This window comes from Prenolepis imparis, unplaced genomic scaffold, assembly GCF_030444845.1.
Source record: "Prenolepis imparis isolate NDT839.2.m4 unplaced genomic scaffold, iyPreImpa1.0 SCAF_7, whole genome shotgun sequence".
NCBI classification, from domain to species: Eukaryota; Metazoa; Arthropoda; class Insecta; order Hymenoptera; family Formicidae; genus Prenolepis; species Prenolepis imparis.
The window spans coordinates 2,194,827-2,222,672 of NW_028141165.1; the positions used below are offsets into that span (position 1 = coordinate 2,194,827).

Sequence of the window (27,846 nt, forward strand, 5' to 3'; positions counted from 1 at the left end):
AAGTACTTACGCGGATGAATTTACCTTTTCCTTCTTCCGTCTCCCTCGCGCGAGCCTCTCTCGACCTTCCCCTTCGCGCCATCGCGTCGTAGTGGTGGGAGGAGCGGGAAGAGTGGGGGGGAAGAAAGAGAGAGTGGGGAGGCGTCTGGCATCGAGGCGTCGAGGCGTCTCTGCGCGCAGTCGTGTGGACCCCGTTTCGTTTCGTCACCGCTACGTCCAGGCGTCCCTTCCCGCTCAGTACTTCCTCCAGTTCACTACTTTCGTGTCGTGCGGAGGAGTCGCACGTCAACGCTCGAGGTTAAATTACAAGCTAAACGTTCAGGTAAGCATGGCTTATAGACGCCTCCTTCATCCCGCTTTTAATATATCGACAAGACTAGCGAGCTCCTAGAGTCGTCGCGTACCAGGATAATATCCGCGGAATCGAGATCGCGCGAGCCAGGCTTTCGTTTCCGTTTCGCGGCGAGAGCACGAGGCGAGACATGTTAGCGACGTGGATCTTTTTTTTTCGCTCCCCTAGGCGAACGGAAAGACAAAAAAAGGGGGAAAAGATGCGACGAAATTAGGACGCGCAACCTGTATGTTTGTTTACGCTTATCGTCGACGACGACGACGACGTGTCGAAAACGCAAATCATTCCCCGCGGCCATTATTCGGGATTTGCTCTCGCGGCGCAATTAATCTACGTTCTTGCCGTATCGATCCGCGTCCAGGGAAATCGCCGGAGAGGATTCTAGAAATTTCGAGGCGACCTCGCGTCACCATTATATTGCGCAATAATATTTTCCGTTCCGCCTCGTTAAATCGTACATCCGGGAGAGAGAGAGAGAGAGAGAGAGAGTGAGAGAGAGGGGAATTTTGTGCGTCTCATCGGTCGTTTCGTGGGCGGCGTGGAAAGAAAGACTTGCTCGATTCGATATCGCGTGTTTCAAAACACGTGTCGCCACGTTCGACGACGCGTATTTTCTCTGATAAAAGGAACTCGGCTTCTTTTAATTCGTGGAACATGTAAGCTCCCGCGTCGTAAAGCGCATGGAAAAAAAAAATATATAATTATCGATATTTTCTATGTACATTTTTATGCGCGGTATAAGAGAAACGCGATACGATATTCTTATTGAAGTAATATATGCAGTAGATCCTTGAATTTCTTTTCCTATACTTATGTACTCAACAAAAGGTTAAGTATACAAACGCCGTTATAATTACGTTACATTATTTTTATTTTTTTGCAAAAAATTCACGTTTATTTTACTCGTTCTTTGGTTAGAGTTTCAAGAAATAAAAAAGAAAAAAATAACGATTCTTTTATGTTGACTTTAAACAGCAGGTTCTCCAGGTAACCTGTTATGTAAGGTGTTTTTATATTTTCCTTTAAGAATGAGCACTCGAGTATTCGTTGGTGGATTAACATACCGGGTGAGAGAGCGCGACCTTGAGAAGTTCTTCCGGAAATATGGTAGAATCAAGGAGGTCGCTATGAAGAATGGATTTGCCTTTGTGGTAAGTCTAATGTGGTTCAATTGTTTTTTTACAGTATGGTAGGGACAAGGGTCTATGTCGGTGGGCTTCCATACGGCACCAGGGAAAGAGACCTTGAGAGATTTTTCAGAGGCTACGGTCGATTCCGTGATGTTCTCATCAAGAATGGTTATGGCTTTGTTGTAAGTACTTGTATACAGCTTGTAAATACCAAGGATAACACTTTGCGTTACTCAATTTAGTCCCACGATAATGTTCGGTCAATTCGTTGTTTGCAACACTATTTGCAATTTAAATTGCGCAGCATTATTTATCATTAAATGTTATAAATCTTCCAAAAAAGGAAAAATTACTTCTCTTTCCATGTTTATGATGAGAACTATTTATATTTGATGTTGCAATCCTTTTTGCATCAATATGGCGATTATGCAATTGCTTAAAGTTCACAAATATTCTTAAAAGATAGTTTGCACTATTTTTTGCTATCATAATTTGGACCAAAATGAGTAAATTGCAATGTGTTAAACTACAAACATATAACTCGATAACCTGAGTTGACCTGACCTGAGCCCTGAGCACATTGGTGACTGCTTAGAAGAGCTGCTTATCATCGATTATTCTGCGAAAGTTTTGTAAGTTATATCCGGGAAAGAGGAAACCATTTTTATTGGGCATACATAAGTATTACGTATAAATAATTATTCACATGGATAATTTAAAATTTTATCAGCACTGTTATTAATCAGGGTCTCTTCGCACTTTGTAGTATGATTTGATAATGTATAATTTATTTGTTAGATTAAATTACACGTGATGTATTCTATTAAAACTTTTGCAAGACACAATCAAAGTAAATTTGTTTATAAACAATTTTAGAATATTATAGATGTGATAAAATGTGTATTATTGTTGCCATATTAATATACATCATATACATTTATATTTTATGAATAATACAATAATATTTATAACTTGATATTAAACTTTTTTAATTAATTAGTTATATACACATTTTTTATATATATAAATATAAATTTTTATATATAGATTATTCGTATATAAAAGATCGTAGAAAATAAAAAAAAATTATAGCAAAGTTACATTAATTTTTTTCTAGATAATAACAGAAAAAAATTCTCTTTTTTCAGGAATTCGATGACTATAGAGATGCCGACGACGCCGTGTATGAACTAAATGGAAAGGAACTTTTAGGAGAAAGGTAATGCAAATCCGTTTTATTCAGTGTATGAAACATATATGTACACTAGGCGATTATATTAGGCGGAATGTGGTATAGGTAGCATGTTTGCATGATTTACTAGTTTCTATTGCAATCCATTTAGTATGTGGATTGTTATTTTAATTACATTAATGTTTGATACCTTAATCATAATATTATTGGTACTGGGGGCTCTCTGTATATAATCTAAGCAAGTTTTTTTATAGATAGCATTTAATTCATTATGTTAACACTGAGGATGAATTGATAAATTTGACATTCACTTGGAATCGACTAATATTACATGTATAATAGATACAACTCCTTCCTGTGATCTTTGTACATGTCATCTGAATAATACATTGGCTCTATTATTGTAATAACTTTACATTTTATCGTTTCTATATATATGTAGGGATAAATTTTAAAAAGATTAATTCAGGTTATACATAATGATTGGCTACATGTTATTAAAATTAACAAACATTATTGAAGAATAATAATCCTCTTACAGCACATAACATCTTAATATTTCATTAATTTATAATATGTGATATTTGTAAAATTAATTCGCAAATAACTTTAATATTTTCAGATAACAAAAATATTTTTTTTTTTTAAACATTCTCACTCCCGTTTTTTTTATTTAGTTAAAAAAAATTTTTTTTAAGGAGTTACGTTTTTTAAGATGACTAATGAAACTGAATCATTTAAAATATCAAATAAAATAAGTATTCTATACATGATGTCTTGTTATCTTAAATAAAGTGTTATTGTATACTCTATATGGCTCTTGCTAGGTTATTCGAGATAAGATTGATACGTGAGAAGCAATAGCATTCGTATAACAAGAAAATTATATCTTATTCTATATATAAATTTCTTTAAAAATAATTTTCATTTAGAAAATGATAAAAATTTATATTTTTATGGTGTATGCTTGTCTCTATCTGTTTTCCTATTGGGAATTTATGTAAGTGTGTCAGTAATGTTAGTGGCTTCTCTACATGAAATAAATAATAGTAGCTTTTTTTAACATACAATACTTGAAAAAAAAGTGCGGTCAAACGGAAGTATTCTTAATACTAATCGCATCATGTTTCAACCTGTACCAGTAATATTATTCGCTGTTGCTTCTATTTGATTAAAGACAAATGTACAATGCACAATTATCTGTTCAATGCATTAAACGGGTATTTCATTAATGCCTTTTGATTTTGCGTCTTTAGTAAAAGCGGCGTCTATCCTCCAAATTAATTGGATCTTTACCGAGATAAAGAAAATGTGCGTCTTAAAAGACCGTTCTGACTTACCGCCATTTTGAACTACTTCCATCAATTCCCCGAGTAGCAAATGATTATCAAAATAATTGTAAATGTATCTACGTCTGAAGAAATGTTATATTGCTTCTTTTTTAAGAAAGGGCATTCGGCACTTTTTCATAATTTCATCGCGTGATCCTGTATAGAATGCAGTGCTCTAGCTAGAGAAAAGAAAAGAAAAGAAGGAATCCAAAAATTATTACAGATCACGGATTTGATTACGAAAAAGCTGATGGATGTGGTGAAAGAGAATTAACTCGGTGATAAGTAGTGTTGTTATAAGGAAGGCAGTTTAGATTAGGGACCGAGGACGAGTCGTAAGAGAGAGAAAAAGAGAAAAAGAAAGAGAAATAGGGAGAGAGAGAGAGATATATATATATATATATATATAGTGCCTCAGACGAAACTGGACGATACTAGAAATACTGAGAGAGAGAGAGAGAGAGAGAGATAATATTTGGATGATATTTGAACAGATTTCGAGAGAAAGGAGGCTGAGGAATGGAAGGAAAAGGAAGGAAGGAAGGAAGCAGCTTTAGAGAGTAAGAATTAGTCGTGGACTTAGGCGGGGTTTTGTTGGGTGTGTTTCAGAGTGGCGGTGGAGATAGCACGGGGTGTTTCAGGGAGGCGAGGCGACCGTGGCTACGGACGCTCACGCTCCTGGAGAGACAAGTAAGCATATCCAATGTGTCTTGTTACAGAATTACTGTAGAGAGGGCCCGGGGGACACCTAGGGGTAGTGACCAGTGGCGCTATGGTGACTCCCGTGGTGGTTATGGGGACTCGAGGCGATCTGCGTAAGACACGCTATCCTTTTTTTTATTTTATCAGAGCGATCATTATCCCCTCCCCTGCAGGCAAGTCGGCTCAGGATGTGCGAAATCCAAAATCGATTGATCGATATTTTCTTACCGATTTCATTCCAATATCTTTTATATATGATTTTTTTTTCTTTATGTGTATCGTGTTGTCTCGGTATTTTTTTTTTTTTTTTTTTTTTTTTTTCTCCCCCTTCCTCTTCCCTTTCCCCTTTTTCTTGATTGATTTCGCACATCGTCCGCAACAGGGAAGAACGTAACCTTGGATATTGATAAGCTCTAGCGTAGAGAGAGCATTGAGACGAGCGTTTGCAAGCTTCTCTTGCATTTGCGCAATTGCAAAAAGTATAAAAGTCCGATTAAAAATCAAGAAATTTTCTCTTTTGAATTGGTTGTCTTGGATTTGACTGCTCTCCCGAGTATGTCAAATTGTCGAAAGTTTTCGCCGCGATAAAGATAAAAAACGATAGCAAAAAAAAAAGAAACGCCTAGCGATTAACCCTCCCAGAAACATTATGTTTATTGCTGGTAGTTGAACGAGATGGACCGAGTGAAAATTGGCGACTAATAGATATGTTGTATTGTGTTTGTTACAGCCGAGACGATATGCGGCACGACAGGTACGCTATTGCTGCATTTTGAATACATTTGATTCGATTGGAACAGGTGATTGATTGTGTGCCTGAGCAATGAGTGCAGATCTGTAGTTATTTGCTGAAGGTTTAACCGACGATCCGTTATTTCTGTTCACATGACATCCCTTTTTGCAGAGATAGTGTGAACAGAAACACGAGGACTGCATCTAGCTACAAGCAATCATTGCCCAGGTACATACATCCAATGTTACGCTCTAACGATTACAATTTATAACTTACACAAACTTTAACTGTTGCAAATGTCTTATAAAGTAATATCAGTATTTTTTTTTTTTTTTTTTTTTTTGCATTTTATATATCATACTTTCATTCGCTACTGTATTAACGTAAAGTCAGGTCAAAGACAAACCTGCTTGCTCTAAGAGATATACATGTAGATAATGGCCGATCTTTTTCCTATTGTAGATATGGACCACCGACACGGACCGAATATCGCCTCACCGTGGAGAATTTATCGAGCCGCGTCAGTTGGCAGGTAAGCGGCCACGCACATATCTCGCTTTTTTCTTTCTCGTGCATTTTTTTTAATCTCATTTGTATGTTCGTTTACTTTACTACTCGCGATTCCAGTGAAGACGTTGCACCGCTTTATTATATGCGTTTTTTCGTATCTATATCGCTGAGAATCTCTAAGTTTTACCGAGTTTTTCTGCCGGTTGTTTGTGCCAAATTCCACGCGTATATTTACAGCATTTTTTTTATTCAATTCTCTTTCGTCTCACATTTTACGTTCATTTACTCATTTGAAAAAGAGAGCCCTATTTTGGAATCGAAAGATGTAAGATTTTGATCAAGTAAGTCTGTGGCAAAAGTCGAAATTTCCATGAAATTCATGTGCAAAGATCGTTTTTCACGAAAACAAAAAGATAAAGATGAAACACAAAAGAGGGGAAAATAAGAGAGTAAAAATCTGCTATAAAAAAAATGACAGAGATATTAGAATTCACGTATGAGATACGAGAAATGCATGGAACATCACCAGACCCGACACAAAGGACAGAGGCATGCGCGGAGGAAGCAAACTCGGAGAGTGTAGCAACGGCCCGTGATGATGAAAACCATCGCAACCGGATAGTCTTGGACGAAAATGTTCAGCGGACGCCATGGACGAAGAGCTGTAAAGCGGAAGAATCGTACGGAGTTTATAGATGGAGACGCAGGACAAGCAAATGATTTGTGGGAAATACCAGGACGCAAATAGATATCTCGAAAAGAATCATGAATTTTGATGAATCGAAATGATAGGGACAGACTACTTTTTATCTGCACGTGGAGAGACCAAGTCTTACTTGATCAATTTACATTGCGTACATTTGTATATTATAATGCAATCTAATATATCTATCTCGTTGCACTTTTCCCGATGATTGGTTGTTATAATTGACGCAAAGATATTCTCTCACTCACTCGAGTCTCGATTGTTCGACGTTACTTTTTCAATTTATTATTTCATTTACGTTACGGCCAGCAGTTTTTGAGGAAAAACAAAATAAAATTGATGTTCTTTCCGAAGAGCCATATCCTCTTCGCCGAGGACGGGCGACCGGTAGGGCCAATAGACTGATGATGTGCGATGATGATGATAAAGATGACGATGCACACGATGGGCCCGCTAAGGTCAAGTGGCACCTGTGGTTGGTTTCTGAGGTGTCCCGGGTGACAGAGAGAGCCGCGTGGCACGGGGGTGTACACCTATATCTACCACCTATCTACCATCATGCTCTACTACTTGCGTGCCGTGATACGTGGTGACGAATCCCGGTGAAATCCCAGTGACGATAGGGTTTATGTGCGTACTCCGATCCTCCTCCATCGTGATCGCTGGGGGAAAGAAGGGAGAGGGAAACAGAGAGAGACCCGACCGCTGCTATCCACCTTGTTCCATCTGGGAGAGACAAACGTTTTATTTACGTAAAAAAAAAAAAAAAAAAAAAAACCCAAATATATACATCACCACTCTTCCTCTTACTACAGACCGCGATACACGGTCGTATAATTCAGTACCTTCACCATCGACATCACCATTACATCCACCAACCATCACATCTACCATTCCACCGTGACTGTCACTGCCACTGGTGTACGCCACGCAACCTAGCCGTCTAGTAAGTCAGGCAGCGGCCACAGCCATGAGGGCGATACGCGGGTCGAAACCCGAACCATCCGCGCCACACAGATCCGTTCGACCCGACCGAGCGCCGTGTGTCTGGCCTTTCTCTCTGTCCGTAAGCAAGGTGGTGCCTGGGCCCAAGGTAAATGCGTCACCTTAATCGAGTGTATTCTCTTAGATATACACATATATATCTATTATATTTTATATACACTTAAACGTGTCTTGTTCCACATATGTATATCATATGTTATTATTATTATTATATATAATACCTATACCTATATATATATTTCTCTCATTTGATACTGTGCACCATAGCTCAGGCATTGCGTGCATCCAACCGTTGAGACGTTCGGAGCTGTGCACTTAAATCCAATATCGGAAATAGGGAAACCCTGCAATTTCTGTGCTCGAAATTAGGCATCCACTTGTCATCCGTAGATGTCGTGTATTCGCGTACTTTTACATCGCATACTTTTCTCTCTTTCTTTTTTTATGATTCACTGCATTTTAATTCTGAAATTTTCCATCGCGTACATGTATTCTATCTATTTTATCAAAATTTTTCGCTCGAGAATTCGTTCAACTTTTCTTTATGCAATTGTATCATTACAAATGTCTTTTAAATGTAGCAAACGAGAAGTGACATTTCAGAGGAAGAGTGTTCAACATCGGAAATATATTTTCGTTAATGGCATACGTTCATTTTTTTTTCCCTGTCACGGAAACACTCGCGCTCGGACCTAGAGAGACACGAGAGGCACGAATCTCAGAAAGGCCGTCAACGGTGGTATCCCATAAATATGGAGATGTCTGCATTCGCACTGTGTAAAACGACTGGCGCATCTACCTATCTACCGCGTGTCTTCACAATATTAAAGCCGTACCTGGTTCCCACAAAAAGAGAGAGAAAAAGATATATATATATATATATATATAAACACATCTTCCAGCGATGAATGAAGTCAAACGGGCCCTAGACAATATCCACTCACATTCGTTGACTTAGAAGAATGACTGTAAAGCATTAGATTCGAGCATGTGCGGAAAAGACAACGGAATGGAAAGAGAACAGATAAAATGGAAAAAGAAACCATCTTGGAACATTAAGAAAGAAGATTCACGAGAAACAAACGAGTCAAGGATTATTGATGGACTCTCCTCAGCATTTAATCTGTAGCGAAAAATTTACAGGAATTTCATCTTGTTACATTTGTTCGATCTTTACGTTCTCGAAATTTTGCTTTTTCTATTTTATTGCGATAGAAAATGTATTCTGATAGCCTCTGGAACTTATATATATAATATCTGTTAAACTTAAATTATATATATAAACTTAAATTTTGCTAAACAATTATAATATATCTGAATTTTTGCATCTGCTTGATAGTGATTCTTTTGCACAATTGTGCACAAAATTCTATCTTCCTTAAATCATTAGTGAAAATAATACATGTTTGGATATTAATTGCATAATATATCATTATTTTTTTTGTCATACGTTAGAGATATAGTGAAGAAATATCGCATTTATTACTTTTGTAATTATATATTGTGAGCCATTCTGCGGAAAGAGAAAGAAATAAGAAATATTAAATTAATATTAAAATTAATTAAAAAGAAATATTAATTTAAAAATATTCATTGATTTTTATATCGCTTTAAATTGATTTTAAAAGTGTCATTTCGCAGAACGGAGTTATATGTATAAAATATTATAATCGTATTTATTTCAAAGATTGAATTGCAAAAAGAAAGGTTGCATCGATAGCAGATACTAAATTCGAGCACACAATATTTCGTAACATACTCCCAACACTGAAGACGCGAGCAAACGTAGAATATTATACTATGCTTGTCTCTCTTCTTGTTTAGTCGAGTAGATCCAGGTTACCTCTGCCACAGGAAAAGAAATCGAAATAGAATATAACAATTATATGAGTGCACAGGATATCTTTTAACCTGCCTGCGTGATACATCAGACTAGGAACACAGTATAGTAAACTCCATACGCAACTAATTCTAAATCTATCCGCATATCCATGCAAGTTTACATTCAAAGTATTAATTCTGGTTCTTGTGTGATGTTCAGGATTTGAAGGATTATATGAGACAAGCTGGAGAAGTGACATACGCTGATGCTCATAAGCAACGTAGAAACGAAGGGTGAGTGAATTATTGATTGTAATTGATAATTAATAAAAATTTTTTATATAAACTAACGAGAATAAATTATTAATTAAATTATTGCAACGCAAATACATTATATAATAATTTATAATCTGCGTTTTCTTGTATTATGTTGATTTAACAAACGAAATGTTTTACGATTGTTTTGCAGAGTTGTAGAATTCGCGACGTATTCCGATTTGAAGAATGCTATCGACAAATTGGATGATACAGAATTAAATGGCCGCAGAATTAGACTCATCGAAGATAAGAGACGCGGTCGTCGTTCTAGATCATCTAGTTCCAGATCACGCTCACGTTCTCGCTCACGATCCCGTCGTCGATCGCGCTCCCGCTCAAGGTATAATCGTCGTTCTCGATCCTGATCAAGATACTGTCGGGGCGACATTATGTCACCCATTACTTTTATATATATATATATATTTTTTTTTTTTTTATATTTTTTTATTATGATTTTTGTCCCTTTGTAGATATTTTTTAAAACTATTAATTTTTATCTTACAATTTAATTTTTTCTAAATTATATATTTATCTTTTTTTTTAATTGTTTTATTTGATCATACAATAAAATATATTTTGTTTTATGTGTTTTCGCAAAAGTTATCGCATAATGAGATATAATTTTGCGCACGACGATATCAGAAAATAGTTTAAATTAGGTACGTCTCATCACTATTTTTTCTAACGCAGGAGCCGCCGCAGCTCTCGCAGCCACAGCCGTCGTAGCAGTCGTTCCAAATCTAGGGCACATTCGAAATCCAAGTCCAAGTCTAAATCCAAATCTCCCGAGCGCAGTCGCTCACGCTCAAAGTCTAAGTGAGTATCTCGTCTCTTAAAAAAAAAAGGCATTATGTTTTTTTTATGTTAGTTTATTTGTTTCATTATTCAGCCGTTTGCTCCTCTGTATAGTCAAAACTATGTATACTTATTTTACTTGTTTTATTTTTTTTCTTGCGCAGTTAATATAATCGATGTACACACTCTCATTCCCATCTGTTATTGGCAATGTTTTTGGGCTGGTGGCTATGTGCCTTGAGCTCTCACGCTTAATCACGCTTTACACGCGTTCACTTATTCACCGTGTACGCTGGGAAACAGCAGAAAGCAACGAGTTTATATTTTGTCACTTTCTCTTTTTCGTCCCCCTTTCATTTTGAACTATATAATTTTGCAGATCAAGAGACCGCTCAAAGTCGAAATCTAAGTCAAAGTCCAAATCCAGATCTCGTTCTAGGTCCAAGGCTGAGAGGTCAAAGTCCAGGTCGCAGTCCAAATCCAAAGCCAAGTCTCCCTCAAAGTGAGTCCTCTCTCGCTGACTTTCTTTAATCGATATATATGTACTTGGCGCAAGAAAAGCCTGAACCTTCCCGAGCGACGGCGTGAATAAATCCCTATGTTTCTGCTTTTGTCATTTCAGGGATAGATCAAGCCGCGAGCGTTCCAGGGGTGACAGATCCAGATCCCGATCGGGAAGTAAACACAGCAAGAGTCGTAGCCACTCTCGCTCGCCCATGAACGGTGACAAGTCACCGGAAAGCATGAAGAAAGCCGATTAAACATGATACATTTTTTTTAATTAACTCTATTCTTTTTTTTTCTTTTTTTTGTATATTAAATCACATTCGGAAAAGAAAAACGCCAATACCTTATATCTTACAATTTTCGATTATTAATTGTAACAATAAAGTTTCACATTACAAATCTGTACACATTGTACTGACACTCTATCACATACTTTGATACTCGAGATATTCAACACAATCGGCTTAACAATCCACACATTATTGTTGATTCGAGGCAACTTATTAGTTTCTTTTTTTAGCTGGCTATGATATATCATGCTAGCCATATCTTGTGCTTTTTTTTTTTTTTAATTCTAATTTCTCTTTTCTATTACCTATTTCCTTTTTTTAGTGATTAATTTAGGTTTAGGAAACACATCCGACTTGAATAATTCGTGCATTTAGACAGATAAGGGTTCTTTATTCGTACCTCTGATTCTACATGTTTTCATCATGTTCTCTACATGTATCACCATATATCAGTACGAGTTCACTTATAATATAACGGCTTTTTGTATATATTACTAAAAGTTACATTACAATATAAGAAGGTATGTGATGTGTATTAAATTTAGCGGTAAGAGGCATCTTGATTGTCTGTCAATAAAAATTCTTGTCAATGCAAATTGATACTTCATGCCCGCCTCGCATACTCCGTTCCCGTTCGTTTATTTCGCACATCTTTAAAAAATATTTTTACTTTGGAAATATTTTTAAATTTTGACAAAATATATTTCTAATATTGTGTGTGACTTGTATACAAAAAGTAATTTCTTTATAATTAATTATTGTTTATTCGTTTATATTTGTATTAAACAATTATTGGATCTGTAATATAATTTTGTAACATTGTATAATTGTATTAGAGAAGAAATTATGATTAGTTTCGATTAATGCGATTTGCTGCGAATATGATAAACACCAAATAATTTTGCTAAATCACATAACTAGGATTAATATAAATCTTAAGCTAATCATTTTTTCTTTCTCTAATTTCTGTTTAAAATTAATATAAAGATTATTGCGTAATCTGTGCGAAGAATAATATTAGTTCTATAAGGAAAATTTTGCAAAATACATCGACTTTGTTGTCGAGTTCGCGGAATCTAACGCAGTCAGGCGAACATATGACGCGCAGCTGTACCCGCATAGGACCCGGATGACTCAGCGTGCGTCAACCCCCCAATATTCTTGTACACCGCTCTTTCCCTCCTCCCTCTCGCCTTCGCGTTGGGAATAGATTACCTCCGCGACGAGGCGAGCTGTCCCCAGCTGGGAAACGAGAGGGAGAGAACGACGCAAAAAGATCGTCGTCTAGAAAAAGTCACGCCGTCGTTCAATGTCAAATTCACGACGTCTGGGCTATGCGTGAATTCCCGGTCGTCGCCAAGGGTGAGTCAGTCAGTCAGTCAGTCACCCCCTCTGAATGACGGTCAAGGAGACGATCGGTTGCGAAGAGGAAGAGGGAACGCGATTAATTGGCGCGATTGGGGAAGTAGAAGCCAGACGTCGATTGGTCCCCGTTCAAGAGCGGTGGGGACCAAGTCCAGGAATGTCGTGCGCACTCACGAGACCCTGCAAAACATCCATAGGTGTTGCTATACATAATTAATATTACGATAAATGTTAAATTTATTAGATATCCTCTCATTGTATTGTATAGCGATCAAAAGATCAATTTTATTATATTCTCTTTTTAACTTGTTTATAATATTTTTTTTAATTTTACATTTAAATTAAAAATATATAAAATAGAAATCCAAAAAGAGATTTTCTCGCGCAGCACTATTACATTATTATATAAATTGTTGATTACATTGTTAATCAATTATTTCAGCGTATTCCCGGCATAAGAGAAAGACGACGGATGCGGATGCACATCATCCCCCCTTGAGGAGCTCCTCGCTGCGTCGATCCTGACGAGGGGGGCCTGTCGTCCCGAGGAGGGATTACGTTACGAATGGAGGGGGATGAACGACGGCGCCGCTCGACGCCTGTTACCTGGCCGCAGAAGCACCAACTGGCCAGTCAGTGTACCGTCTCGTTCCTGCCCTTGAACAACGCTCGCCTGCTACTCGACGGTGTTCCGCGCCTGCCTTCCTGCGCCCTAGAAACTCGCTCGCGTCAACTGACAGGTCAGTGCACCCCTCTCGGCGGCGACCGCCGCGTTACATCGCCGTTTCCCCACGGCAACAATACATTCAATGGCGGATTATGATGGCGAGCTGGCCAAAGATTCACGTAAATACTTTAAAAAACAATGTTTCAAAGAGACGTCTTTCAAAGACATCTTTTAAAGACGTCTCTTGGGTTCCTTGGAAAGTTCTTCGGGAAATATTAGTCGCTCAGCTTTCTTGAAGGATATAACGGAAGGCGAGTGTCTCTTCTTCCTTGGTTTTTGTTTTGCATGTTAATTCACGGGATTGATTAAGAGAGAATGTTGGGATTCGCGATTGCCAAACACTTACTCCGGTTTAGAATAACGAAGCAATGAGTGACTTTCCCAGGAACCGATAATAGAATTTTGAATTGGCGAATCTGAATGAAGCCATCACGAAGTCGGCACACTTGGAACGCGTGTAATTTACATGTAACGTATATCCTTCGAAATAGAGGGGTTACCCCTAGAGATCGTTACAATTGTCGCCGATTTCGCGTCTCGCCGTCATAAACAGCCGGATCGGGAACTGAATATCATATGTTTATTCGCGACGACAAGTTTCATTCCTCGACGTGTTTGCGGCATGGGGGGGAAAAACCGGAACTCGATCTCGATAGACAGATCTCTCGATGCGTTTATGGTGATGGAAAGGCGACAATAAGAGGATGGATTTTAATCGCGCGGATAATTTAATTTAATTGCCTGCTCCGAAAAAAATCACGCGGCCGGACCCTGCATATCCCGAGATATCGATCGGTCTTTCGACGCGATCGAAAATGAACCCAGGGGTGTGGTCGAAAGGCGTCCCTCTCTTTCTCTCTTTCTCTCTTTCACAGGACAGGAAACGACGTGCACTTGATTTCTCATCTCGATAATCGCGCGATCGCGATCGCGAATTAATGATCTGTTCTTCGCGAAATATGACGGAGACTAGGACGAAAGGGAGAATAAATTATTCAGGTTCAGTGACGCGGTTATCTGTGATATTTTCGTTATCCTGTGTTTCCAAAATTAACAGTGAAATGTAGAGCGAGAGAACTCTTATAAAAGTATATATCGGATACGAATTGAAATTCTTATTCTTATCAGTGCTAACTGATACGAACTTTGATGTACACGTTTATTATTGGTACTTTATGTCGTTTGAATCTCGTTGCACTTATGCATATGTATGATGAGGATCGATAAGATTAATAAACGAGTGAATTGACGTGACCAAATTGAGCAGATTCTATTCGCACGAACTTGTTCCTGTTTTTGATAAGAGTCGTTTTTGTGATAAAACGCGTTCATCCAAATGTAAAATATAAATTTATATTTATTTTATTTAAAAAAATATATATCCGTTTGATCGTTCTTCGATATAAATTCGGTACGCTCTTAATTAAAATTCATTTCATTATTTTTTTTATTACTATTGTTTTTTGCTCATCGTATTTTACATTTCTATATTTTATTTTCCAAGAGATTCTTCTAAAAAAATACAATAGCTCAATTTCTAGCATGCCTGACTTATAGACGTGTGAATAGATAATAATAATTAAATCTGATCGCTCATTTGGAACGAAGTATAAAGTTTCGATCGTGAAAAAGCTATCAGGGAACTTCCTTGTCCCTCTTTCGTATGCAGTGCGAGATGATGAGGATGATGGGGAGAAGGGCGTGGTTTTGACAGATGCATACAGCGTGTGCGAAATACATATGCATCTTCCCCTTGTCGATCGCTCATTTCCCGCATATCGCTCACATATCGCCCCTATTCGGAAAAATAAATTGGAAACTAATTATGACAATTTTATTTTCATCTCGCAATTACTAATAATGACGGATGTCAAATATCATTTTTTATTGTTTTAACATCGAAGATTTTATCCTAAGGTTATCGCGATTAAACGACATTAAAAATGCGGGCAAAGAGTTGACATTATTCATTATTTTTAAAATAAATAAGTCAATATATATCTTTCACATTTATCTTTACTGCTGCTGTAAAACTACGTTTAATTTCTCATGTTCCTTTCAATTCCGAGGGAAAATTTACGGCTCTCGCGTCGGCTTCAATCACGGCGCAATTTTCCGCGCAACTTTTCGCGTTTTCCTAAGGGAGGATCACCATCGAGCGATTGCATATTTGCATTTTATCATGTCCCGAGCATGAGCGTTCGCTTCAAGGCGAACGAGGGGCTTCTGTATAAGCTCAACTCGGCCGCGAATCGTCCGCAAATTGCGTTTTACCCGCGTTTTATCCGGCTCGCTCGCGATTAGCGTCTCCCAGATCTCGAGACCGTTTCTAATTCCCATGACAGTGACGTTATTAGACGAACGAACACCCGGTGCATTCGCCTCCGAAGGCTCTCACTTTTTTTCCACTGCAATCATATTGAATTATTATGGGAACCACCAAGTCATACGTCGAGATAAATTAATTTGTTCGCATATCATGGCGAATAATATAAATTTTCTTTTCGAAGGAGATTCGTGGATTAAAAAATATATTATCCATTTTTGTGAAAAAAATTGTAAAATATTACGCAGATATTTAATTATACTGTATTTACTAACGTAGAGGAGAGAGAGAGAATAATAATAAAAAAGTTTTCGATATATATTTTGCTAGATTGTTGTATTGTCGAACGCGAACAATGGCTTGCAAAAATATTCATTTATTTCGACGTCTAGGGCTAGAAAAAAATTCTCGCTTCTGATGCCATAATTCAATGTGGTTGCAGCGAGGAAACCCTAACACCTTCGCTGGGTGTCACCCAGCACGTCAGCGGGGTGATGTCTGACGTTTCCCCGGGGATCACTGGGAAGTCTGGGAATACGAATGTCGATCTCGCCTTTCCTTCGTATTCGCTTCGTACTCGTCGTTAAACCGATAAAAAGACGAAGAAACCAAACGGAACTTCATTTCCGGTCCTTAATCTCTTGAAATTTAAATTCGCACGTTGAACGCGTGTCTTCGACTGGAACAGCAGTCCGTATCTCCCTCTTTATCATGAAACATTTCACAAAACCCGTCCGAAAGGCAGACAGACTACCAGACAGAGAGAGTGAATTAATAGGCATCGACGTGTCACGCGATCTGTCATCTTCATCTCCGATTGCGATCGGGTTTCTGACTTTTGTTGCCTCCCTCCTCGTTGAAGGGAAACCACCCTCTTACCCATGACCATGAAAACCGGGACGGGATCGGCGGGATGCAGCCTCCACGGAGGTTTCACACAAACCTCCCCCTTCCTGCTTTTCTCCGGCAATGAAAATCGATGAAACCGTCTGCCGCGGCAGCCACCGCCGGCGCCGCCGCCTCCACAGAGAGATCCCGGCCGCTCCCTCCCGGCTTAACCTCGGGATTGCCCGGTGTCGATGCATCCGTAAATGCACGTGTATGCGTGCGCCCTACTCATTCATGCATCACGAATAAAGGCCCGCACATGTAGGACAGTATTTAGCATTTAGGTGTGCGCCGTTATGTTAGCAGAAAGCGGAAGAGACTCGCCTTCCGGATCTTCGTCCAAGTTTCGATTAATCCGGCGTCGATTTCTCGGAGTCGATTGCACAAACACCGATGTAGGCTTGGCGATAAGATAATATATTATACATCATACAGACACACGTAACTGCGTTCCGTGAAGTTTAGATTTTTGTGAAAGATATAGCTCTTTAAGTTTATATACTGGCTAATTGATGGGCACACATGTGGGATTTTAATTGACTCCGGAATTCGCGCCGGATGAACGTGCAGAGGAAGCTACAGTGTGGGTTAAGGAGCTTAACGCAGCATTGCCTCTCTTGCCAAATTATAATTCTACGTATGAGATAGACGGAAGATCCGTCGGCTTAACCGGAAGTTGGTGCTAAGTAACATATACTCGGCGCCAAGAATATCTTAACATGTATAAAATTACTCGAGCATTATGACGTTGATTAAGAGATCCCCAAGAATTTAATTAATTAAATTTTTATACTTCTTATTTTTTTTATTAATTTAATTCATCGATTATTGACTATTATTTGTTCTTTAACTTTGTGCTCGATATTTCACACATGTCAAGTGCTTTACAACTGTCAGGATCATATTTAATTCCTTCATCAGCATCTAAAGCAGGCTCTATGGAAATAATAAGGTTGGCATGTACTCTAAGGAGTGTTTCAGCTTGATTTTTGAGAATTTGTAATTTTTTTCAATCGCCCATGTTATAATTCATTGATCGTGGTCCTCGTCACCATCTCGGACACTCGAATATCGAGATTTCAATTCGGACGGTACCTTTCGTACGTCCCTGACTGTACACGCCACCGCTCGATACGATACGCGTCCAGGGTTCGTTAGCCGTCACGGTCGCACGGAAGAGAGCTGAAGAGAGAGAAAAAGAGAGACAGACAAAGAAAAGGGGAAAAGAGAGAGAGAATCGCGGTTGCTCGCGTGCGAGCGCGACGGTCACCATCGGCGGCACAAAAAGCATTTCTCCAGCTACGAATACGAGTGCAGGCGGCGGTTTCACGTGGGTTTCATTGTATGCGCGTAGGTGTTCACCGGTTTGCTGGAGCCTGGTCGATACAGCCTATGCTCGCTTACGCACGTGTAGACGCGTGGCGAGAAAAAGAGAGAGAGAGAGAGAGAGAGAAAGACGGTAACAGGCCCACCATTAGACACGATTGCCTAAGTTAATTGGCAGCCGCGCGAACTCGTTAGCCAGTGACCGTAGGATCTCGTTCCGCGGACCAGGCACACGAGAACGACGGCGTCGTCGTCGAAGAGTCGTCCTCGTGGACGAAAGGCTTCTCCTGGAACCGATTTGAAAGAGTCGCGGTGGATTTAGGGCTTAACTATTCACCGTTGTTTGTTTCCTTACATAGTCTCATAGTAATGCGGAAATATTACTGACCACGAGATGCGGCTGATCCCTAAACCTCGTATATACGCTGACATAAATGTAACGTAAATCTTCTTTGATGATCGGTTGAAAATACTTGAGTGCAGAGTAAATTTTATAAGTGTTTCACACACACAAGATGGTTCAACCGCGTTCCAAGTCTCTGGTCCAAGAGATCTCTCAGCAATTTCAAATAGAATTTTTCCCAACGAGGCTCTCGGAGTATCAATCATTTGTTAACAAATTGCATCGATTGGACATCTGGCGAATTAAGCTTCTGATTTAGCTATCACAACTAACACTTTATTTCCATGAAACAGAGATATTTCATCGGATGCTGCAGTTTGCAATATGCGAAATGTTTACGAGCCGAGTGTTAATAATGTTCAGCGTTTGACCTAGAACCATACTTGCACAGTTTTCTCGTTTAAATAAAATATTAGAAATCGTTCCTTTATAGAGACACAGATACACACGTATATGTATACTATACGTATGAAATATCATGCCTGCGATCAGCCTTAATCTATCTCGATGATTCGTCTCTGTCATCGAGTTCTGCCAGCGCATCTCTGGGCTGCGCTGGCAACCCAGTTTCCCTGTTAGCTTCTCGCGAGGCCCGCTTTTCACCTCGAGAGACGCGAATCCACTCGGGAAGATCGCGCGGGACTTTATTCGAGTTTCACCGGAGAACGCGCGGCTCTCGCGCTTCATTAAGTTCTACCAGTTGCAGTTTGCATAACGGGCCAATAAGGGGCTCGTCCCCCGATCAGCCGTTTGCCATGGCTTAAGATCCACGGATGTTCAATTAAACGGAACTAATGGTCGTTATTACCGGCGCTTTTTGCCGGTTAAAAGCGCTCATAATTCTCCTTGCTTCATCTCGAAACGCGTCCAACATCCGCAATAATATCGAATGAAACTTAATTAATAAAAGGCGCTAAGAGAGAGAAACAGAGAAAGAGAGAGACGTTTATAAAAGATGTTAAATTACATCGTTGAAAGTCTATATATCTTTTACTAATTTAAAATTATTGATTACGATGTCTTAGGTTTATTATGATTAAATTCTGATCTAATAAAGCTCTTGGCAGATTAATTGATATGCAAAATAATTGATTATAAAACTATATAGCTATATTTATTATTGAATAAAAGATATAGATCGTCCAAATCGATTGAAAATAAATATGCATGTCCTTGAAAAAATGTTCAAAGCGACTCTTTCGGCTCGACGAAATACGAAACGAATATAATGCAAACATAAATTATTCGATGTTTTGACGTCTTCTGTCAAGGTTGCCCCATTTCACGGTTTTGTTCGAATGTTAGATTCGCGACACGCGCGTTTTCTATCTCGGCAATTCGCCTTCGCGAAAGTCGAGAATCACCGAGGTTTATCCGGGCGCGTTTCGTCGCGATCGAGAGATCGTCTCTTGTATACCGTTATGTACAGGCGAGTCTTCTGTACCCGTACTTGTGTATGTACACACAAGTATCCTCGGTACTCCTACACACAGGGGCGTGCGAAATGAAGAGGAAAAAAAAAAAGAAAAAAAAATCGGAGACATGTTAAGGACGCGCATCGAACTCTCCCCCTGCTTGCTTGTAATATATTCAGCCTTCTTTTCGTGCTCTCTCTATATACAGACATATACAACCGGCTACCATATAAGGACCTACGCAGAGCCTTGTTGATGCCTGACCCACCGTTTGAACGTGTATCTTTCGAAAACCTCTCTCGCGATCCCCCAGGGCTGTAATATCGCGGGCCCCAAACTCGGACTCGGCTCGAAAATCCGTCTTTTTAATTTTCTTTGTTTAATATTCTATTATAATTAAAATTAATAAATATGTAATATTTAATAAAGTCTTACATTAATATATATTTAATATTTTATTTAATAAATTATTAAAATTTCGAAAGATAAGGCGCTAATAAAAATTCAACGATGTATTTATTGTTTGCGAGAAACATCGTTTATCGTCTTTCGGTCTTTGTTTCTACGTACATCAAAGAAAAAAAACACAGTCGCACAAAATCGACGGCCTTGCACCGTGTGTCACAATCACAATCAGTACCACGTATATTGATAATGCGCCGGTTAGTAATAACCGAGTAGTCCTCCTACGTGACTTCACCCACGTGGAATGCAGACCTTTTCTTACTCCGCATATCTTTTATTCTTACCTGAGAGAGTTTGCTAGCGCATGAGCGAATTCGATGCCGTATCGTTATTTACTTTCCGATAAGTTTTTGCGATGCAAATTATATATACTATGTAACGCGAAAAAGGAACATTTCGTACTTTCAGACTCGCACCAACGTGTGGACAAACGATCTGCTTTTTCTTCACGCGTGAATAAATTATATAATTTATACAACTTACGTAATGTCAGGAGAGAGATTAATGTAACCGATATGTTACAATATGTATAGATACAAATAATGGAGCGTTATAATCTGTTATATTGTCGGAAAATGCATTCGCGTACGATTGATTTCATCAGAAAACGCAAAGCGCGATTAGAAAAGAAGCGCGTAGGAGTAAAAACACCGATCGATACCGATCGCCCACTTATGCGTAATTAGCATTACGTTCTGTTTTTTTTTCTTACATTTTTTCACGTTGAGTCAGACGAACTTTTAAGTCTGCCTGAACGCAATCGCGAACGCTGACTAGGAGGAGCGTTGGGAGAAAGGGGGTACTCGACGAATGAGTCATTGACAGTTTAATGCGTAAACGCGTCGCACAAGTACTGGATTTGATACACAAGACGTACATATATGTATAAATGCGGATGTATAAGTGTACGTAATCTACAGACGCGACGGCGCGACGTCGCGATTTCGTGCCGCAACTATTAATTATTTGCATCTCGGAGCAATGTTTGGCCCGATATTGCCGGGGGAGATTGATTTTCCCTTCTGCGCGGAGGGAGAAAAACTTCGTGATTCAATGCGAAAGATACAAACACGAATCTTATAAAAAATGTCTTTATTTTTCTTCCTTTTTTCATTTGAAAAAATAATTGTTTAATTATACTACGAATGTATTTCAATGCATCTTTTTCTGCGACAAAATGTACACTTGATTGGAGTAATTCAATTTCAATTCGATGTAATAATGCGATCGTGTAACTACGACGAAAAGAAGGAAGGAATCTCAACATCATCGTCAACACATTTATCAGAGAGTCCCTCTCTCGATGCGTCATTATCGTAAATAACGAATGATGGGTGCGGACGAAATCAGCTGTAGCAGCTGTAATATCTTGCTCGTGGTAGCACGAAGTAAAAAGATATTCGATTCTCCTACTGACACGAATATGAAAATGTGCAAAGATTGTTATCAAAGACTTTATTATCCGTTGAATTAAACGTTGTACCTTAAAACGTGCCTCGCCACATAATGATCGCATTTACTAACTGTCTCGACCATAAGTAGACCATGATTAATTAATTAATTTTCACGTTTAGAAATTATTTGACAATGAGAAGTATATATTATATATATATTTTTTTTAATTTTAATGACCGCAACTTTAGCAACGACGCGAAATCACTGTGAGGGAAATGTGACAAGAAAGTGTATTAGAAGGAAACGGAGACCGGAAGCAACGAACTACCGCTGTTTCCGCTGCGTGACACATACATAAATGTCAGTCGGTCGAGCATTGCGCTTTTAGTCTTAAAAAAATTAGATTCTGCAACCAACTTTCAATGTGTCTTTTAGCGCTTTTTTCTTTCTCTCCTCTTCGCATTTTACAATTTAATAATATTCAAGAAAGACGTTATTAATTTTATTTATATTTTTTAGCTAAATATAATTCTATAATATTTTTAATTTAACACAAAATTAAATATCATCTTTCTTATATTATTAAAGAGAGAAGTATCTTGAGAAGATATGATAGTCGGGACAAAATAAAGAAAATTGTAAAGTGTGTTGGACCCTAAAAAGTATACATCTTCAGGATTAAACAATGCGCGATATTATTCATCCATTTATTTTGCATTTCTCTTTATATTTCGATTAAAGTCTCGCATCGACAGAATCTCACTCGACAAAATATTCGCGAATAAAGTTCCGCTGCATTTGCGATGTGTCGCGACAATGCGATGCGCAGTTTCGACGTCGTCGATAGCTTCATTCGTATAACAGCTTCGTTGGTATTCAATAGCAATCGTTGTCAGCGCGAGCCGGATTGCTGGTGGTGCGGTTTAACAAAGAAAACTGCCGCACTGTTTCGCTGACGATTGGAAACACCTCGACGTGGCGTGTTCCGTCTCTTTCTCTCTCTTATCATTCACCTTACGTGGAAATGATTGTCGTATACCTAATAACACGACATATCTTGTGCACCGTACCGTTATTCATCGTCCTCCCCAGGACGTCAAATTGATACAAGCAGGTGCTCGTGCAGAAGGCGTCAGGACAACCTTCACTTCCGGGTTCGGTATTTTCGGGTTGGACACATCGTGTCTAGACTGTCGGTTCGAGAGATGAATCAAATTTTTTTTTTTTTCTAAAGAATAATTTGATTCAGCTATTAAGATAAAACAGTCATTAAGATAAAAATATAAAATTAACATAACTTTTTTTCGATCCTCATATTCGATGATAACGTTGCCGAGTTTTTTCAGAACCAACATTCGTAATGCAGGAACATCTGAACACGCTGTGTCCGACCCAAAATGCTAAAGACATTCCTGATGCCTGCTGTCACGACTCTTTCACATTATTATATATCATTATATAGAAACAGAAATATGAGAGAACCCGAAATTAATTAATACACAAAATTTTTTCTAAAGATTACGAAATCGCACATCGCAGTGATGATCAAGTACTCACTTTTTTTCTATCATGATGATTATGATTTAATTGGAATTTGAATCATAATAAAACAGTGTGAGACATTAAAGAAACTATGCTACTATGTAGAAAGACGATTAAATTTTTATTATTTTTTATGTCACGCGTTATAGAACATATTTTAAGAAGAAAAAAGACGATCACATATTTGAGATTTGCGTCGTCGATCGAGTAATATCGATTAATATTACTCGATCATCATACTTCGGGTTATATAACAATTACTTATTTGGACATTAACATTTTTTAACACAGTTCGAATCTTAAATTTGTCAAGAAATTTCAAGTAATAAAATTAATTATACGTTATTATACATTATATTTACAGAACATACAAAATATGAATTAATAAAATATTCATGAATATTGAAGGATTGCTATTGCCATTTAATCTATAAATTCGATTTGTTCGAAACGTGTCTGTTCGACGAAGAGGCGATTGATCTTTCTAACAATATTTCTGCCTTACAGATTAAGAAGTATAAGGCTGAACCATGTCGAGTCCATCGTTGAAGGATCTGCCCAAAGTAGCCCTAGACCTTAAAAGCGAGCTGGAAGGTTTCAATCACGGATGTATGAAGAAAGCCGCTACTGCTGAGAAGAATGTTTTACCTTCCGCAGAAGGTGTGAAAAAATACATTTCTCTGATTAACACTGCTCGAAATTAATTAATTTAGTGTTGTCATACTTTTACGTTTTGCTCACAGTGTGTTTAAGATTTGATAATTGTATTTTACTTTTGCATTTGCACTCTCTATTAATTTCATGGTTAATAAAATTTGATTAATTGATATATAACATGATGTATTAATATGTGTTAATGTGTGTTTGTGGCTTTGATATTTCTCATTAAATTACGAGGTTTGTTTTTTAAGTGAGGTTTGATCGAACATTAAAAAGAAAACAAAATAAGAAAACTTTTATTACTGATACAACACTTGTACATATATCTACTTTATTTTTCTACCTAGTCATTATTTTTTTAAACAGTTTTAGTACCGGAGGAATAAACTGGCTGAACTCTCCGGCGCAGCGGCGGATTTTTATGCAGAGAACATAAAAAAAGCTTATTTCTCGATACCAAAAGTAATTAAAAAAAATAGTGACTACATAGAGAAATAAAGATATGTACAAGAGAATGTTGTATCAGTAATAAAAATTCTCATTTTTTTTCTTAATGTCCGATCGGACCTTACTTAAAAAACACGCCTGGTATTTTTATGTATATATTATACACAAATTCTTTACCGTTATATTATTTTTATAACCACCAAAATTTTTTGAGAAATTATGTTCATATTAATACCTCATAAAATCTATGCACAAGTCTTTATTTAGGTACGCATCTGCCCTTAGGTGCATTTAGCGCTAAACGTGTGCACGCGGTGGATTCCAATTGAAATAAAAACTTTCGTTTTTATCTCTCTTTATTCAAATATAAGACTCATAATCGGACACACGTTTAGCGCTAAATGCGGGGCGCGAGGAGAAATTGAGGCGCGAGCGGAGCTCCGATAAAAACAACAGCAGCTGCAATAAAAATGTGTGAATTGCTGACGTAGACGTACGACAGGAGCGGCAGCACTCTGAGTTGATACACGGCCTGGAGACTTTTAAGGCAGATCAGTTGAAGCACGCCGACACAAAAGAGAAGATTGTATTGCCTAACGCCAAAGGTATTGTTCCTTAATACTGGATGCCGGAGCTTCTGGGACGTCGCTTCGATTTTCGAAGGTCTCACAGCGTGATCTTTAACCGTTAATTATTTCACGGTGTGAAAATTCAAGGATCAACTAACTTGCTTTTGCTTCATGGGACATGATTGGTCGCATACAAAGTCTTATTTTAAAATAAAATGGCGAGGGAACTGCGATGGCTTCGGTGATGGTGTTCTTCAGGCCATTTCGCTTATTATGTTTTTCTTTGTCCTATTAACTTCTTGCTATACAATTTATAAAACAAAATTTAGAACGGGTATTTGAAAGATAAGGCAACTCTGTAGGCAACTCTACACGGCTTCCTAGAGAGAGATTCCTTCTACCTTCCTCTTATTTTATACGGATTCCTTGATTCGCTTTGAAATTGACACTTTCTTGTGAAATATTGCGGAACTGAAAGCTTTCAAATTATAAATCACTATAAATTTTCAAGATTTTTTACAAATTACATATCTAATGTATATTAAAATAACAAAAAATACAGTCGGAGAATATTCGCCATAAAAATTGAAATCACATGTTCTAAGATATTTTATATATTACAATGTATAGCAACAAGTTAAATCAATATTCAAGAGAATAAATTCAAAAACATCATAAGCCGAGAATAATTTCATTAATTTTGTATATTAAAAATTTATTAAGAAATTTTAATATGTTTGAGATTTTAATTTGAAAATTCGAATACAAGACGTAATTTTGCCTCATGTGTGGAAGTGCATAAATTTTATCTACGTGAAGCATTAATAGACAAGCGCCTTATAAAGAAAGGACGACGAACGGTACTAGTCATTGATTGATCGTATTGCGCGGCGTATAAATCGCGAATAATTTTTTGAATTTATTCCTCGCTAATCCTCGTAACCAGGCCACCACAGCTAGATATAGTAAATCTATATCAAGGCAAGGTGACACGCTTCTCGATTCTATTTACGTGTAATTATTATCCATCGCCGTTTCTGACGATCAATCGTCCTACTTGCAGATGTTGCCGCGGAGAAGACCCAGCAAACGCTCATCGCCGGCATCGAGAAGTTCGACACCGCGAGTCTGAAGCATACCGAGACCCAGGAGAAGAATCCGCTACCCGATAAAGATGGTACAATATAAGTCAGGCTTTTAAATTGACTTATGTACAGAATAAACAAACTCCGTCAAACAATAGGTGAATTAAAAGCGAGTAGGAATTCATCTTATGAGAAACGTGAATTTCTAATCTTTCAAAGCAGAAATTAAGTTTTAAAGCCCATCCTTCTGTTTTGTTTTATTTCTATTGTTTATTTTAATTTTATGATGGAGATAAAATACTTCAAGAAATTCTAATTTATTGATAAATTCTCCGTTTGATATATTTTTTAAGAATTTCTATTTTACTATTTTATATTATACACACACATATTATATATAGTGTTATTAATTGCTTCTTGATGGAATAGTTACGCGCTAAAATTTGGCATGCACTATGATTTAAAAAAAAATTAATTTAAAATTTATTATAGAATAATTGAATAATAGAATACAAAGTTTTTCGCATATGTTATATACTCATATAAATAATATGATTATCTTGTGAAAATTATTATATATATAAAATTATATATTATTTTATACTATATATAAACTAATAGGAAATTTTATTTCACATTGCAGCGATCCAGCAAGAGAAGGGGAAGCAACAGCTGATCTCTGGTATCGAAAACTTTGATCCGGCGAAGTTGAAGCACGCGGAAACCCTCGAGAAGAATCCCCTGCCCACCAAAGAAGGTACGTATGTACGCTTCTCAATTCTGGAATCCGTTCAAAATTAGTCGTTCACCGAAACAATATGTTATTCGCGATGTTTACAGCGATCGACGCCGAAAAGATAGCCGCTTAGAGAAGCTGCCGCTGACGAAAATGAACGAAGGAAAGGAATGGAGACGGCGCCACTCGTCGTTTCATTTTCTATATCCGTGACATTTTATAACAATTATTCATACATTGCCAAGGAAAAAAAGCGCGAATGCGAAGCACTGTATTAGTATCGTAATGCTATTATACTTATCCTAGCGCCAGTAATCGGCGTGTTTTCCTTCTGGCGAGAGATCAGAAGACTCTCGAGCCAAAAACGTCCAACGTCGAGTCGGGTGGTCGATAACGATAACCGCTCTGCTGCCTGTCCTATCTCGGTACATAAAATATCCCGAGAGACAATTCGACAACAATCAGACAACGACGAGAGCGGATCTAAGGAAATGTAAATCCTTGTCTCGCACTAAGCTGTTTTCTAACTTGCCCCTTTTTCTCTCTTACTATATTACATCTATTCTTCTCGTTGCTAAATATATGGCGATCTGGACATGAGATCGTCTAAATTCGGCTGCTCAGCTAGAGGAAGAAACACTCTTGAAGAGGAAAATTTTTAGTAAAGTATGGCGAGTTAGAAATCTTACTTTGCGCGAGACGGGGAGGCCTAAACTCAAAAAGATCGCGGAATTGTCGTCTCCTCGCCGAAGGATGTAGTTTTTTTTTTATACCGAGAGAGTTGCACGCGCAGGCATATTCGTTATTTTCGATATAACAGGCAAATATCGATGGCGTTGTATGATGATGCGATTACAACGAACATCGCCGAAGGCACATACATACGCAATGGTCTTATCGATCTTATATATTTATGTAAAAATCATATTTTATACAAACGGGCTATTGTACTTTTTTAATATTTCTTACACATCGCATTGTCATTCCGATGAATTTATTACGAGAAATAAAAAAAAGTAATTTGTACAAAAAAAATCTATCGATATCTATTCTTTTTCTCGGCCCTAATTAATAAATTTTATTAGCTTCATCAGAAAATCTTCAT

At 37.9% G+C, this 27,846-nt stretch overlaps 2 protein-coding genes across 17 annotated transcripts; both read left to right on the top strand.

The window, feature by feature from the left end:
- The first annotated feature begins 164 nt into the window (after positions 1 to 164).
- B52 (serine and arginine rich splicing factor B52) lies at positions 165 to 11,988 on the top strand. Of its 14 annotated transcripts, none has more exons than XM_083041696.1 (12): positions 165 to 322; positions 1,538 to 1,664; positions 2,631 to 2,701; positions 4,725 to 4,820; positions 5,438 to 5,461; positions 5,612 to 5,668; positions 5,903 to 5,972; positions 9,703 to 9,776; positions 9,952 to 10,140; positions 10,491 to 10,616; positions 11,023 to 11,097; positions 11,218 to 11,988. In XM_083041696.1, exons 2-12 carry the CDS (start codon positions 1,539 to 1,541, stop codon positions 11,354 to 11,356), a joined length of 1,047 nt encoding a protein of 348 aa, XP_082897822.1. In that variant the 5' UTR covers positions 165 to 322; position 1,538; the 3' UTR covers positions 11,357 to 11,988. The 14 variants fall into 14 exon arrangements, with proteins under 14 accessions (XP_082897822.1, XP_082897820.1, XP_082897817.1 ...); XM_083041694.1 differs by lacking the exon at positions 4,725 to 4,820 and adding an exon at positions 4,615 to 4,695 and having other exon boundaries at positions 10,975 to 11,097; positions 11,218 to 11,507; XM_083041691.1 differs by having other exon boundaries at positions 10,975 to 11,097; positions 11,218 to 11,507.
- Positions 11,989 to 12,316: 328 nt separating this feature from the next.
- On the top strand, positions 12,317 to 27,776 carry Cib (thymosin beta cib). 3 transcript variants are annotated; one of them, XM_083041711.1, is made up of 7 exons: positions 12,354 to 12,954; positions 13,200 to 13,497; positions 23,752 to 23,904; positions 24,843 to 24,956; positions 25,984 to 26,097; positions 26,649 to 26,762; positions 26,846 to 27,776. In XM_083041711.1, the coding sequence occupies exons 3-7, from the start codon at positions 23,775 to 23,777 to the stop codon at positions 26,872 to 26,874; spliced, it is 501 nt and encodes a 166-aa protein (XP_082897837.1). In that variant the 5' UTR covers positions 12,354 to 12,954; positions 13,200 to 13,497; positions 23,752 to 23,774; the 3' UTR covers positions 26,875 to 27,776. The 3 variants fall into 3 exon arrangements, 2 of the variants coding, with proteins under 2 accessions (XP_082897837.1, XP_082897838.1); XR_014425693.1 differs by lacking the exon at positions 26,846 to 27,776 and having other exon boundaries at positions 12,317 to 12,954; positions 25,984 to 26,163; XM_083041712.1 differs by lacking the exon at positions 24,843 to 24,956 and having other exon boundaries at positions 12,366 to 12,954.
- The last annotated feature ends 70 nt before the right edge of the window (positions 27,777 to 27,846 follow it).